Genomic DNA, 16,157 nt, shown 5'->3' with positions numbered 1-16,157 from the left:
GGAAGATTAAAGCTTAAGTCCACACCAGGGGCAGTAATTCTATTGAATCAAAAGTGTCCCCTGTATTAATGTTCTGCTATTTTTGTTGAAATCGTTAATCCTCGTCCCCTGCCTTCCTCCCAGTTCCCCCCCCCCCCGCAGCTTTGATCTTCCGGTGCTGTGGGGGTAAAATCCAAGTCAATGGACCATCACAAGCACTTGTCAAAAGTGCCGTCTATGCCCGCTCTTACTGCCCCCCTGCTCCATTCATTGAAGCTGTACTATTGCTTCCTCCAATGAAAGTGCTCTGTGAGTGGAAGAGATAAACCTTTCATTAATTTGCTCTTCCTCCGTTCATAGAGTGCTTTTAAATGTGGGAAGTGATAGTACAGCTTTAATGAATGAAGAAGGGGGGCAGAAAGGGTGGCCATAGTTTGTACTTTGACCCGTTCTACCCCCCTGCTCTGTTCATAAAAAGCTGTACTATCACTTCCCACATTTTAAAAAGCACTCTATGAATGGAGGAAGAGCAAATTAATGGAAGGTTTATCTTTTTCCACTCGAAGAGCACTTTCATTGTAGGAAGCAATAGTACAGCTTTAATGAATGGACCGGGGGGGGGGGGCAGAAAGGGTGGGCATAGTCTACATTTTGTCAAGTGCCACTCGCAGGTCCAGCAGCTCATATTAACAGGGACAGAGGGGATGGGGAGAGCGTATGGTGTTCACCTTTTTACATTATTATTATATTTTTATTTATTATTTTTTCCGTAAAGGTGAACTTTACATTTTCAGCTTTAAAGCCCATTTTGGGGCAAAAAAATAACTTTTCCCATACAGTCCTGGTCAACCAACAGTCTCTCTCTTTTTTCCAAAACTTCACTGGAGGCATTAAAAGGGAGACTTGAATTGGTTTCTCTGGAAACACAAACTGCTTTTTCTTCACATACTTTTGTAAGCAGCCCATTTGCTCAGTTCTATTGCAGAACGAAATTAGAATTCAGGGGGCTTGAGGGCAGCTGGAAAGGTTTTTTTTTTTCTTCAGACCTTTTGCATTCAGAATTCTTCTCCTTTTGTCTGCAGGGAAGTGGTTCCCTCCACCAGAAAGTACTGAAGAGCCGCCATTGACTTGTATGTCCAATGAGTCTCGGGTGCATTGTGGGGGACATGGCTCATGACATTAAGGAGTTTCTACAGGGTCATATACAGCAATATCGGCTAGCAAGAGGAGAGGTGGAAGAAGAAGAACAAGACATTGCAGGTAACTGAAGTACTAAAACCCACGTCATTAAAAAAATCAATAAATTCTGAATTGCATGCTGCTCATACTCTGTCACTACGAGATTTGTTTTCTGCAAAAAAAAAAAAAAAAAAAACCTGGTTCATCCTGCTGCTCTCTATCTCCACCTTCTGCCCATGTTCCCAATTTAGCTAGGGATTTTTCAGAGCAGCAGTGGCAACTCTGCACATGCTCCGTTTCTCAGTGAGTTTCTATGCTGAGCATTTCCTCCCCGTCACATCTCAGCAGCCCATGTGACTATGGAGTCACACATGTGTGTGTATACACAGTGGTAAATGACAGCACACTCCCTCCCTCCTCCTTCATGCCCACTAACCAGCTAAACACAATGGGGATGGGTTATTACATGTAGATTGATGGAGACTTCATCTCCCTCTTATTCTAAGACACAGGCTGAAGGGGCAGGAGACAGCCTGTGACTGGCAGAAATCAACCCACACAATGTTATTGCCAAAATATAATAAAGATTTGATTTCAAATTAGGGTTACTAAATTACTAGTATCGGTGCCAATACCAGGCATTTGCCTGAGTACTTGATGCTTGATCCAACACCTAGGCAGTCAGGGGTGATCGGTGCAGCAGTGGGGGCAGTTACAAGCACCGTTCTCGCTGTATAGTTTTCATTAAAGCAGCTGACAGACGCTTTTCCTCCACTCCCTTCTGTGGCTTTATTTAAACCTATACAGGGGGATCGGTGCTTGTAACTCTTCCCCCCCCCCCCCCATCAACACACCGATCACCCCTGACTTTTCCCATATCCTCCTCCAGTCCCTTTCTGTGTCCTCCTCCGTGCTCCCCTCGGTCCCCCTTCATGGACCTTTCCCCCTCCATGTGCTCCGCTCCTGTCCCCCCCGTGTACTCCGCTCCGGTCCTCTTCTGTGTGCTCTGCTCTGTTCCGGTCCCCTTGTCCTCGATTTCAGGATAGAGAGCGCTCACTGTCCATTCATCTCCAGTGCTGCTTAGGCTGCAGAGAAAGGCAATGGAGAATCTTTCCTCAGTCCCTTTCCTTGACTCAATAGGAAGATGTCTGGGTCTGTTAAGACCCCTAATATCTCACATATCTCCCCCAACAGGACTGTTAAAATATGTTCCATTAATGGTTGTGTGTTGCGTTATATTGAGGGGACAGCAAATTTACACTGTAATGGCCAGTTCACACCAGGTGCAGTTCTGTGTGCTTTTTTCTGCACAAAATGCATACACATGAAAAGCTATAATAAAATATTTACAAAAATGTGAAGGGTGTACTTACTTTTGTGATATACTGTGTGTGTGTGTGTATGTATGTATTAGGGCTGAAACAGCTAATCGATTATGAAATTAATTGATTACTATTTTCATAATCAATCGGCCAGTAACATAATGGAGTTAAAATAAAAAATAAAAATGAGCCCTTTATAGTACAAAAAGAGAAAATAATTGCTACTGTAAATATTACTTTCACAGTTCTACTGTTTTTTTGTACTATAAAGAGCTAATTTTCGTTTTTTTTAACCCCATTATGTTACTAAACATCTTAGACCTGGTTCACATCTATGTGTTTTTTTGCAGAAACGCACTACAGTTCATTTACATAATTTCCTATGGACACGTTCACGCAAAACGGTGCTTTTTTGGTTCAATATACTTCAATAGAGAAGCTGCAGAGAAGAATGTAATGCGTTTTTTGCAGCAATTTGTGTTTTTTATTCTGCCCAACAACAAATTGGCCAAAAAAAATTCAAAAACGCAAATCGCAGCAAAATCATGTGCGCAAAAAGCACAGAAAAAAGCACTGCAGAAACAGATCAAACACAAACTGCATAGGTGTGTACCGAGCCTTGTGCTGGCCACACCGATCAATTTTCAGACGAGAATATTCAGACAAAAAATCTTTGTACATTCGCTGAATGAAAGAATGTTTGAAATTCTCATTTGTTTTTAACATTCTGTTTTTAAAATGAATGTAATTTCTGAATGAAAACCACATACACTGTCTGAAAATTTCTTTGACCAAGAAGTTTTCTATTTCCAAATTTTCCCGTCACTGTGGTTGAAAATAAACGTCAATTTGACCCCACTAACGATTAGAAAATAGAACGAATGTTCTTAAAATGACATTTCCTTAAAAAAAAAAAAAAAAAATTACTTTGTTTTTAATAAAAAAAAATTGATCTCTGAGTCTGATGATATTTACCAGATTCACCCTCTAATATTATATACAGTATATCTCCTCTGATAGTATATACAGTATATCTCTTCTGTCTGTTATTCTCAGAGTGGATTAGATATTTTGCTCCCTAACCATATAGTTGGTTATTTATATTTACCACAAAATAGAGACATTTAAGAATAAAGTGCCTTTTTTTAAAAACTTGACATAAGAAAAAAGTGTGGTGTATAATTTAGTTACTATGTCAAGTTTTTAAAAAGAGGCACTTTATTCTTAAATGTCTCTATTTTGTGGTAAATATAAATAACCAACTATATGGTTAGGGAGGAAAATATCTAATCCACTCTGAGAATAACAGACAGAAGAGATATACTGTATATACTATCAGAGGAGATATACTGTATATAATATTAGAGGGTGAATCTGGTAAATATCATCAGACTCAGAGATCAATTTTTTTTGATTAAAAACAAAGATTTTTTTTTTATTTTTTTTTTTTAAGGTTATTAACCAATTAATCGATTAGTTGGCCGATTATTGTTTCGATTAATCGATTATGAAAATAATCATTAGTTGCAGCCCTAGTGTGTGTATATGTGTGTGTGTGTGTGTGTGTGTGTATGTGTATGTATATATGTATATATATGTATATATATGTATATATATATATATATATATATTATATATCTCATAATTTTTAAATAGCAACTGTCATCTCTGTACCACAGCGGCTCCTCCTCTGTCCCTCTGTCGACTCCCCAACAGTCCCATTCACTTTAATGGGACGGCTTGTGATGCGGCAGTGACAAAACAAGATGAGGGACGTGGCGGCAGCAGGTGAGTGGATGCCCGCTAACAGGCGCTGCCATGATGGATCTGAAATGACAGGTGCTCTTTACATGTAAGGATTCATTCTTGCTGGTAGTTAAAAACTTGAATATTTGTAAACAAAATGAAGGTTTCCTATTTAGGCCCCTTTCACACTCCCGCGACTTGAAAGTTGTGCGATTTTGCGGCCGATATTTTCACGCAATTTTGCTGTGATTCCAGGGAATGCCTGTGTAAACTTGAGGTCTATGGACCTCAACTGGCATCAGTCGGACCAAAGTAGAACAGGGACTACTTTTTTAAGTCGATGCGAAGTCGCACAAGTATGGTTATCGCGGGGTATAACTTGTCAGGCGTCTCTGACATCCCAAGTCACAAGGAAAAGTCGCTCAAGTGTGAAACGCGGGCCTTAGAATAAGCTGTCAGGTTAGTAAAACAGCGATATCAGAACTGATTCAATCATACGGTTTTTAGTGTACATAGATTTGCAAAACAATGGGATAAATGAATATTCCTGAACTTTGTTTTATCTCATGGTTACTGTGAAATTGTGTGAATGCGTCCATGCAGTGCACGTTATCTCAGCTTGCAGAGCTTGGATTCATTGAATGAGTTTACCAAAAAAGTAAATATTGCAGAATTTACAGCCTCATGCTGCTTAACTAAGCTCCATTTCACTGAATAAACTAAATGTATTAATATATCTTGAATAGAAACAATTTTTACTCCAAACATATTTTATTAAAATACTTTTTATAAAAATCACACAAATCAGATTTAAATAGGAAAAAAATAAGATTTTTTTTTTGTAAATCATTTTTATCCACCTTGTGTAAGAGTTCTTATTTATTTACATTAAAATACCAAACATGTTATACTCGCCTTCTCTGTGTGATGGTTTTGCACTGAGCAGCCCCGAGCCCCTCTCCTTTTCTTGGGTCCCCCACTGGCGCTCCTGGCTACTTGCTATGTGGGCACTAGAACGGGGTTCGGCCCCACTGGCTCTGACATCGGGAACCAATGGCTGCTGCTACTGTATATGAGCCAATGAAAAGGGAGAGAGCCGAGGCAGCCGCAGCTCTCGTGCACAAAACTGGATCGGGCTCGGGTATGTATTCAAGGGGGCTGTGGGAGAAACTGCATGCAGAAAGTTTTTTACCTTACTGCATAGAATACAGTAAGGTAAAAAAAAAATAGCTTTTTACAAGCTCTTTGAGTTACCAAAATAGCATTTTCTTTTTAAAGAATAGTTTTCCTTTAAGTGGAAATTTTTGTACAGTGCGTTCTAAGCTTTTACAGACTCGTACAGGCATCAGGATGTCCGGTCAAAACAGACCAGCTGTGTAATAAATGGTAGAGTAGATAGAAAAAAGGTCCAGCTTTGCTTTTTATGAGACGCTGATATTTTAAGTAAGCAGCCTGCTACAACCTGCCAACCTTTCAGGCTTTTCCAACACCACCTTTGTATTCCTAATGGTATTATTTTTTTTCTTCCTTTCTGCCATTTAGATGTTTTACCCCCACTAGATGATGCCAAAGAAGAGGAGAAGCCACCATTGGCCACCCATGTTAAGATTTCCAAAGAGGTGGCAGAAAAATGTACCCACTTCTTGTCACACAGTGATCCACAGATCCGAGTACAGGTATGACGGGCTCAGATAGTGCACAAGAAAAATGTGACCAGTGGTAGGGCGACAGCTGAAATCAATTAGCAAGGATTAAAAAGACTTCTATACACTGTATGACCAAAAGTTTGTGGACAGCTGGCTGTCACAGCTACTATATGGACACAAATCTAATTGATTGACTTTAGGTGTTTGCAGTAAGACCCCTTTCACACTTGTGCAACTTCCTGTGACTTGGGAATACAAAGTCGCATGACAAGAAGTTCCCCATGATTTCTAATGATAACCATTCATATATGTATCGTACATGTGAGTTGAGGTCCATAGACCTCAAGTTTACACAGGCATTCCCTGAAATCACAGCAAAATCGTGTGAAAATATCGGCCGCAAAATCGCACAACTTTCAAGTCAGTGTGAAAAGGGCCTAAATAGGAAACCTTCATTTTGTTTACAAATATATTCAAGTTTTTAACTACCAGCAAGAATGAATCCTTGCATGTAAAGAGCACCTGTCATTTCAGATCCATCATGGCAGCGCCTGTTAGTGGGCATCCACTAACCTACTGCCATCATGTCCCTCACCTTGTTTTGTCACTGCCGCAGTCGTGGCATTGTGAAAGGGGCCTAAAGGGTACTGTTCATGCTACAGCATGCAAGCACATTTTAGATCATTGCTTCCAACCTTGTGGCCATTGTTTGGAGAAGACTTTTTTCTGTTCCAGCATGACTGCGCCCCTGTGTAAAAAGCATGCCCTATAAAGACATGGTTTGATGAGTTTGGTGTATAATTTAGGTTACCTGCACAGAGCCCTGACCTTAAGTCTATTAAACACCAGTAGACTGAATTGATATGTTAATTGCAAGCTCTGTGTTCTTGTCCAGTGTCCGTACCTGACCTCACAAATGGTCTTTTGGCTCAGTGGGCACAAAATTCCAGCGTGGAGGCTGTTATATTCGCAAAAGGATAGCAACTCTATATAAATGGTCATGGTTTTGTATTTTTTTTTTTTTTTTTTAATCCTATGGTTTTGGAATTGCAATGGTCAAAAAGCTCATATAGTGTATATGGCCAGCTGTCCATAAGTGTTTGGCCAGATCTGTGTGAGATCATGAAAAGCACAGCCCTGTACACATTGATAAATGAAAGAGAAGTTTCTGAAGGATAGTAATATATTTTCTTTCACATTAACAGAAGGTTAAATTGACTGATGCCTTAAAGCAGTGGTCATCAACTCTGTCCTCAGGACCTACTAACAGGCCAGGTTTGCAAGATAACTGAAATACATCACAGGTGATATCATTTGCTGCTCAGTGATTGCCTTATTCTGGTCTGCATCTCCCCAAGGTAATGCATAAAACCTGGCCTGTTAGTGGGCCCTGAGGACAGGGTTGATGACCACTGCCTTAAAGGAATGCATAGTGGCTTTATGCTGTATATGCTTTACTACTTTAGTTAAGTCGGAGGGTAAACAAAAGGGGGGGCATTTTGTGCAGCAAAGAAGCGTGTAGGTTATGACTAGCATGAGTAGCATGTTCAGAAGAGGATTACATAGGATGTGAGAACAGACAATGCAAGGGAGCAGATTGCAAAGAGTATGACAGTGTGCAGTACGTGAAGGCAGTTGTGTATTTTGGTTTTGTGCTGCCTTAGGCAAGACTAAAATCGGGCTTCCCCACCTCTTCATCTATACATTCCACCACTTCCTCTTTAGGCTCCACCTCTTCGGAGGGGGGGGGTGGGAGAGGGAGGGCTCCCCTACCTCCCCCCCCCCCCCATACTAACCCATACTACACCAGGAGGTTCTGACAGGCAGAATGTGCAGCAGCGTGTGGAGGATATGACAGCTGGCAGTATGTGCACAAGGAAGGAGGGTCTCATATTGGCCATCGTGGATAGATTTTGCAGTTGTGAAATTGAATGAAGCATTTGGTGTAGGTAGGTTGGGTGACCAAAAAGCTTTATCATCAGCAGTGACCTGTGACCCATCAGGCAATAATGACAGTAGTTTTCTAGGTAATAATAATGTACTCAGTTGACAATCAGCACCACATCCCAGGGTAAGAGTATACAACAAGAGACAACAAGATATTGGGTCTTAAAACTCCTCCTAGAATGATATATCTTACAACGCGATTTTTAAAAATGAAATTTTATTATAAATTGTTAAAATTATGTCTATACCACATAATAGACAAATTGGAAGTACAAAAGTTTATGCAGCATGGCTCTAATAAATTAAACAGACTTCCCCCTCTCCAAAGTATAGTAATTTTATCTATAAACAATTATATATGCAGTCATGGATGACCATGGCAAACAAGGTAACACATATATGAGGAAATGCACAACCCACCCGTTTCACCTTGGCTTCTTCAGGGGTTTTTCTTTGGAGGGGAATGAATGCAGTTGCTGTAAAAGACACCAATAAATACAAATATACATTCACAAAAATTATAATGTGGGCGTCTGTATAGGTCAGGTGGACTTGTGGTCGAATTGGAGGCCTATACCAAAAGCCAAGAATCATTGTGTTTAGGACCCTTTCTTGGCTTTTGGGATAGGTCCTTCTATTCGACCGCAGGTCCGCCTAACATATATAGACGTCCGGTCCACATTATAGTGCTCTGGCAGGAATGTATATTGCCCTTAGCGGGCCCCCCAAAGTCAATATATATCAGATGTAAATTTTTCAATTACTGTATAAATCATTGTGATATCAATTGATTATGAAATTAGGAACTTTTGTGAATGCATATTATTTGTATTTATTGTTGTCTTTTACATCAACTGCATTCGTTCCCCTCTAAAGAAAAACCCCTGAAGAAGCCAAGGCGAAACACGTCGGGTTGTGCATTTTCTTAAAGAGGAAGTAAACCCTGATGGGTTTACTTCCTCTTTTTTTCCCTGCAAAGGTAAAGCATAATGGACTACTATGCATCGCATAGTAGCTCATTATGTGTCACTTACCTGACACAGGAGCCAGCGAAGTCGCCGCTGATCCCTGTAGTCCGCCGCGTCCATCTTGCTGGTGGGGTCTCGCAGCTCCGACCAATGACAGCGGCGAAGCCGCGATGACGTCACTCCCGCGCATGCGCACGGGAGTCGCGTCTCGCAGCTCCGACGCTGCCATTCGGCGAAGCCGCGATGACGTCACTCCCGCGCATGCGCACGGGAGTCGACAAATTAGGCAAATCCATTCTTGGACTTGCCGCATTTAGTGCGCCTGCGCGCTGCTGTCTACGGCGCATGCGCCGTAGACAGCGGTGCCCATTTTCGGGCAAATATCTCCTAAACCATATAGGTTTAGGAGATATTGCTTGGACCTACAGGTAAGCCTTAATCTAGGCTTACCTGTAGGTCAAAGTGGTTTGAAGGGGTTTACTTCCTCTTTAAATATGTGATACCTTGTTTGCCATTGTCATCCATGACTGCATATACAATTGTTTATAGAAGAATTACTATACTTTGGAGAGGGTGAAGTCTTGAATTTATTAGAGCTATGCTGCATAAACTTTTGCACTTTCAATATGTCTATTATGTGGTATAGAGGAGATTTTAGCACCTATAAAGTCCCAGTATCTTGTTGTCTCTTGTTGTATAATAATGACAGAAGAGTGATCTGTGGGGGAAGGGCAAGGAATAATGTCTGTCAGCCAGGGAGGACAAGGAGTGACTTTAGGCTAGGGTCAACCAGGGAGGGATGTCTGACATCCGTGAGGGGGAAGCGAGGTGCTCAGGGAGGGATGTCAGTCAGCCAGGTGAGGGTGGGGTTATGTCTTCTAGCTGAGGGGACTGGGGAGAGGTGACTGTCAGCTGGTTATGGGGAGGGTGGGCATGCCAGGGAGGGGTGAGCATGCTGAGGGATGCCTGTGAATAAGGAAGGGGGGCAGGAGACTCCGGGGATCTTGATACAGGTTACTGTCAGTTGGAGAAGGAGCAGAGGATGAATACCTTCAAAATAAAGTAATGTGGAAACGCAAACGTAGGCAATATATTATTAAGGAACAACTCTGGAGAGTTTTTTTTAATAGAACACATTTTATGCAATGATGGTTGGTGTATATGATGTTTCTCTATCGCTCATTACGTGGCTTCCTTTTTCAGGCCCTGGACACTTTGCGGCTATCGTTACTACTTATACATTCTCAGGAAGATGTTCTTCTGCCTCTTGCACATAAAATCTGGCCATGTCTAGTGAAAAGACTGTTACAGGACGAGCCGCTGGTCCTTTTGCGAGCCTTTCAGGTAACGGCGAGATACCATTGGGGCCCAATTATATCTTAGTTCTTCAAAAAAACAGTTCTGTTTTCGTTCTGCATTTTTGCATGTAATGTCAACGTAAAACTTTCTATTTGCCTAGCATGGAAACATAATAGTACCTTTTATAGATTTCTTTCCATTCACTAATTTGTTTCTGCCAAAAGTGCAATCTTTGAAGACTAATCGGCACTGCCACTGATTTGCATAATATGATTTTTATAAAAGGTCAACACCTAAAGCCTCCTACACACTAGTAGTTTTCAGGACAGCACCTTGGAGAGAGCTTAGCTTCACCTCTGAGCAGGAAACACTGTGTGACAAATCTGCTGCGTCCACCATGCCATCAGTTTTAGTGTTTCCTCCGCCATGGTGAAAGCACTTCTGGGGAACCAGAGGGGCTGTGCTCTCTCCAAGGAGGAGGTTTTGGCAGTACCTTTGTTTTTGTATCAGACCAGCCCAGCTCCTTCCCGCACAGGAGGGGGGTTGCTCTAGTGCCCGTCCCTTCGCCAGCTCGCAGGAGTAAGGGTCTGCTGGTGGTCGTCCGCCCCGTGTGCTCAGATGGAGCATGTATGCCAGATCTAGGTATGTCGGCGTCGAGACCTGGATGGCGGTCTGGGGGGAAAAGACTTCCAGCGGGGCGCAGAAGCAGTTCCAGCTGCTGGAATGCCGGAAGAAGGGGCGGGTCATCTGGCCGGGGGCTTCAATCTGCTCCTAAGTGATGGACGCCAGAGGAGCTGCATGTAATGAACACACAGGCGGCTGCTGTGGCGCTCGGGATGGAGGAGACCGATTTGTCTGCGGCGATGGCGAATGCAGGTGCCCAGGTTCCTGCCCAGGTAGGAGAGGTGCAAAAGCACCTCTTTCCTTTCCTTTCCTTCACTGGGTGGTTGTTTTGTGTGATGGTAGAGCCTGCAGTTGTCTGCTAAGGTGACACGTTCCATTAGCAGTTCAGCATGGAGGGAGACTCTGGGGCACTGTGTTTCTTGTCTCTCTATTGCAGTATTATCTCGCCTTAATAGAGGTTGGGGATTGTTTCTGTCTTACAGAAAGCCACCGCCAAAACAGAGAACTATAGGAAGAAAATGCCCTTCATGCAAAAGCCCATTAAGGCTGCTTTCACACTGGGGCGGGAGCGGCGTCGGCGGTAAAGCGCCGCTATTTTTAGCGGCGCTTTACCGTCGTTTTAGCGGCGGTCTGCGGGCGCTAGCGGGGTGGTTTCAACCCCCGCTAGCGGCCGAAAAAGGGTTAAACCCGCCCGCAAAGCGCCGCTGCAGCGGCGGTATTGCCGCGGTGTCCCATTGATTTCAATGGGTAGGAGCGGTGAATACACCGCTCCTTCACCACTCCAAAGATGCGGCTAGCAGGACTTTTTCACCGTCCTGCCAGCGCATCGCTCCAGTGTGAAAGCCCTCCGGCTTTCACACTGGAGGGAAAGGGGCCGTTTTTTTTCAGGCGCTACACAGGCGCTATTTTTAGCGCTGTAACGCCTGAATACCGCCCCAGTGTGAAAGCAGCCTAAGTGACTCATGGCCCAAACCACTTTGCAGATCTTGCATCGCTGGTTTAGTAAGGGAAGAGTCCACACAGGAGTGTAAGGAGCTCTTTTCCTCAGTGAGAAAGGAATTAGCAAAGACCCTAAGGACAGTACGGTCCCTTATGAAAAAAACAGGGCCAAAGTTCCAGCCAGGAACAGAGCTCCCAGTCCAGACTTCCTCCTACCATTTCAACCACTTCAAGACTAATTGAAAGTGAATCAGAGGAAAAGAGAGAGAGTATTCTCCCCCCCCTCATCAATTGACTCTGAGGAAGAGGCGACGAGAACATCTAGATACAAACGCTGGAAGAATTGGATGACTTACTAAAAGCGATCTATACCACTTTAGAAATTGAAGAAGAGAAAGCCCAGCTGTCATTACATGACAAAATGTACCAGAGGCTAGAGGAGATAAAACGTTTTTCCTGTCCATAAAGTTCTGACCGATACAAATACAGTGCCTTGCGAAAGTATTCGGCCCCCTTGAACTTTTCAACCTTTTGCCACATTTCAGGCTTCAAACATAAAGATATAAAATTTTAATTTTTTTTGAAGAATCACCAACAAGTGGGACACAATTGTGAAGTGGAATGAAATCTATTGGATATTTTAAACTTTTTTAGCAAATAAAAAACTGAAAAGTGGTGCGTGCAAAATTATTCGTCCCCTTTACTTTCAGTGCAGCAAACTGACTGATGGTGATAAATAGAATCCACCTGTGTGTAATCAAGTCTCTATAAATGCACCTGCTCTGTGATAGTCTCAGGGTTCTGTTGAAAGCGCAGAGAGCATCATGAAGACCATGGAACACACCAGGCAGGTCCGTAATACTGTTGTGGAGAAGTTTAAAGCCGGATTTGGATACAAAAATTTCCCAAGCTTTAAACATCCCAAGGGGCACTGTGCAAGCGATCATTTTGAAATGGAAGGAGTATCAGACGACTGCAAATCTACCAAGACCTGGCCGTCCCTCTAAACTTTCACCTCAGACAAGGAGAAGACTGATCAGAGATGCAGCCAAGAGGCCCATGATCACTCTGGATGAACTGCAGAGAACTACAGCTGAGGTGGGAGAGTCTGTCCATAGGACAACAATCAGTCGTACACTGCACAAATCTGGCCTTTATGGAAGAGTGGCAAGAAGAAAGCCATTTCTCAAAGATATCCATAAAAAGTCTTGTCTAAAGTTTGCCACAAGCCACCTGGGAGACACACCAAACATGTGGAAGAAGGTGCTCTGGTCAGATGAAACCAAAATCCAACTTTTTGCCCACAATGCAAAACGATATGTTTGGCGTAAAAGCAACACAGCTCATCACCCTCAACACACCATCCCCACTGTCAAACATGGTGGTGGCAGCATCATGGTTTGGGCCTGCTTTTCTTCAGCAGGGACAGGGAAGATGGTTAAAATTGAAGGGAAGATGGATGGAGCCAAATACAGGACCATTCTGGATGAAAACCTGTTGGAGTCTGAAAAAGACCTGAAACTGGGACAGAGATTTAAATTCCAACAAGACAATGATCCCAAAAATACAGCAAAATCTACAAAGGAATGGTTCACAAATAAACGTATCCAGGTGTTAGAATGGCCAAGTCAAAGTCCAGACCTGAATCCAATCGAGAATCTGTGGAAAGAGCTGAAAACTGCTGTTCACAAACGCTCTCCATCCAACCTCACTGAGCTCGAGCTGTTTTGCAAAGAAGAATGGGCAAGAATTTCAGTCTCTCGATGTGCAAAACTGATAGAGACATACCCCAAGTGACTTGCAGCTGTAATCGCAGCAAAAGGTGGCTCTACAAAGTATTAACGCAAGGGGGCCGAATAATTTTGCACTCCCCACTTTTCTTTTTTTTATTAGTTAAAAAAGTTTCAAAAATCCAATAGATTTCGTTCCACTTCACAATTGTGTCCCACTTGTTGGTGATTCTTCACAAAAAATGTAAATGTTATATCTTTATGTTTGAAGCCTGAAATGTGGCAAAAGGTTGAAAAGTTCAAGGGGGCTGAATACTTTCGCAAGGCACTGTATTAAGAAGGAATGAAGGATCAAGAAAAAGGACAGTGTGTTTTTTTTTTTTTTTTTTTTTTTTTTTTTTTTTCCTAGAGCCCTCAAAAGGTCCTTTTGAGGAGGATGAAGCATTGGTAAAAAGACCTAAAATTGATGCTGCCTTCTCTCAAGTGTCTAAACGGACTGATCTAGCATTTGAGGACATGGGCGTACTTAAAGACACCATGGACAAAAGAGCAGATGCACTGTTAAGGAAAGCCCTTAGACTCGTCTTTATCTAACCTAAAGCTGGTGATGGCTGCTACAGTAGTAGCCAGAAACAAGGAATGTTGGCTGGAACAACTTAAAGGCCATGTGGTAGCGGGCACCTCTAGGAAAGATTTGCTAGAGTCCTTCCCTACCCTTTTAAGAGCAGTCAAATACATGGCAAACGCCTCAGTGGAATCCATTAAAATGTCGGCCAGGTCTTCAGCCCAAGTTCATTCAGCTAGGAGGGCTCTTTGGCTTAAGACCTGGTCAGGTGAGTCCGCTTCAAAGTCGTGCGGAATTCCCTTTACAGGCGATCTGATGTTTGGACCAGAGTTAGATGCCATCCTTGATAGAATGGGGGCGGAGAAGAAGAAAGCCTTTCCACAGAAAAAGAAAGTGGTACATCAAAGGAAGAATTTTCAGCAAGCCCATAAAGAAAACAATGAGACCCAGAAAAGACCCTGGAATCCTCAGAGTAAGAGGCAGAGGGGGGGGTACTCTTTAGACCCCCCCAGCAAACCTCAAAAAAGCAATGACGACCATCTACCAGTAGGCGGGAGGTTGCAGGCTTTCCTGCCAGGTTGGGAAAAAGCAACAAAAAGCCTGTTTGTTCTGAATCTAATCAGTCAAGGATATCAGTTAAGTTACCCCAGAGTCAGTTTTACATTACAAACCTTCCAAGGGATCAGGAAAAAGCCCTGTCGATGACGTCTCTTCTGAGAGAACTGATGCAACAAGGACCAAGAAGAGAGGGATTTTTACTCCCACATTTTCTTTATCAAAAAACCATGGACACGATTTTCCCTGTGAAAAATGTACTCACCCCCAACTGTTACATGGCATCCATCGACCTGAGGGATGCGTATTTTCATATACCAATTGCAGCTACAGCACAGAAATTCCTGCGACTAGCAGTTAATTGGGGGGGGGTGTTGGCCCCTTTAGTTCTGGGTGCCTTTCCTCCTCTCCCAGAGTGTTCATGAAAGTGATGGCAGAGGCTCTAGAGTCCCTGAGACTGAGGAGGATCTCCATAGTACCATATCTGGACGATTCTGTTCACAGAAACAAAAAATCAGGTAGTGGTCAATCTGCAAGTAACCCAGGGACTTCTAAACAGCCTAGGTTGGCTTCTGAATCTCCAGAAATCAAATCTGATACCATCTCAGCAATCTTCAGCTAATACTAAGAGTGTTGGCAAAATTCAGAACGGAGTCCACAGATCTGATCCTAATTGCTCCCTATTGTCCAAGGCGATGTCCTCACCCGTAGCCGATCTGTCCCTTCCTTCAGTAAGGGAATCGGGAAAGTGAAGCCGTGCGGTTTCACAGCCTGGTTCCCCACTGCGCATGGGCAAATCCTCACTGGTCCATGCTGTCTTCTGGAACCTGTGTGTCTCCCAGAAGACAGCGCGGGGGGGGGGGGGGGGATAGAGGAAGGGCCGGACATGGCGTAGATCACAGCAGAGCCTGCGGCGATCTATGCCCGGAAGTGGGAGCAAATACCTGGATTAGAGGGGTATCTGCCGATCAGTGGAAGTTCCATTTTTAAGTTGAACTCCGCTTTAAACAAATTCTGGTTTTAGAACACAGTTCGAAGCTTTGAGCAGTAATTATGAACCTTATTATAATAGAGTACATGTAAAATTGCGTGTTTGATTATGCAGTATTTTATTTTATGATCATTTTGACATATCTTCCTAGTATTTAAATCCCCACCCCCCCCCCCCCCACCCCTCCAAAGAAGACCTACGATTGATTAGGTCGAAACACATCTGGATTTTTCACGCGGATGGCAGTTTGTAATTTATTGTCAAACGTGATATTTCGCCAATCCTAATGAAACATGTTTGTGTATATCTGTAACCAAAGCTCATACTTTAACTTGCTTACTGGGCACTTAAACCCCCCTCCTGCCCAGACCAATTTTCAGCTTTCAGCGCTGATGCACTTTGAATGACAATTGCGCGGCCATACAACACTGTACCCAAATTACATTTTTATATATTTTTTTTTCCCACAAATAGAGCTTTCTTTTGGTGGTATTTAATTACAGCTGGGAGTTTTATTTTTTGCTAAACAAACCAAAAAAATGCAAAAAAAATAAAATCGTGTTTAATAGTTTGTTATAAAATTTTGCAAACGGGTCATTTTTCTCCTTCATTGAAATGCGCTGATGAGGCTGCACTGCTGGGCACTGATAGGCTGCACTGGTGGGCA

General features: G+C 42.9%; 1 protein-coding gene across 1 annotated transcript in view; it reads left to right on the top strand.

The window, feature by feature from the left end:
* The first annotated feature begins 623 nt into the window (after window positions 1-623).
* Window positions 624-16,157, top strand: part of TTI1 (TELO2 interacting protein 1) — a 33,965-nt gene continuing 18,431 nt past the window's right edge. The window contains exons 1-3 of the mRNA XM_077459043.1: window positions 624-1,239; window positions 5,769-5,902; window positions 9,991-10,131. Of these exons, the coding sequence (XP_077315169.1) occupies window positions 1,119-1,239; window positions 5,769-5,902; window positions 9,991-10,131 (396 nt within the window). The 5' untranslated portion in view covers window positions 624-1,118. The remainder of the gene's footprint in view (window positions 1,240-5,768; window positions 5,903-9,990; window positions 10,132-16,157) is intronic.

Source organism: Lithobates pipiens, unplaced genomic scaffold (assembly GCF_037356315.1).
Source record: "Lithobates pipiens isolate NorthernLeopardFrog02 unplaced genomic scaffold, aLitPip1_a1.2 Scaffold_28, whole genome shotgun sequence".
In the NCBI taxonomy this organism is placed as follows: Eukaryota; Metazoa; Chordata; class Amphibia; order Anura; family Ranidae; genus Lithobates; species Lithobates pipiens.
The sequence above is the reverse complement of the archived record's forward strand: the minus strand, read 5'-3'. Positions and strand labels throughout refer to the sequence as shown.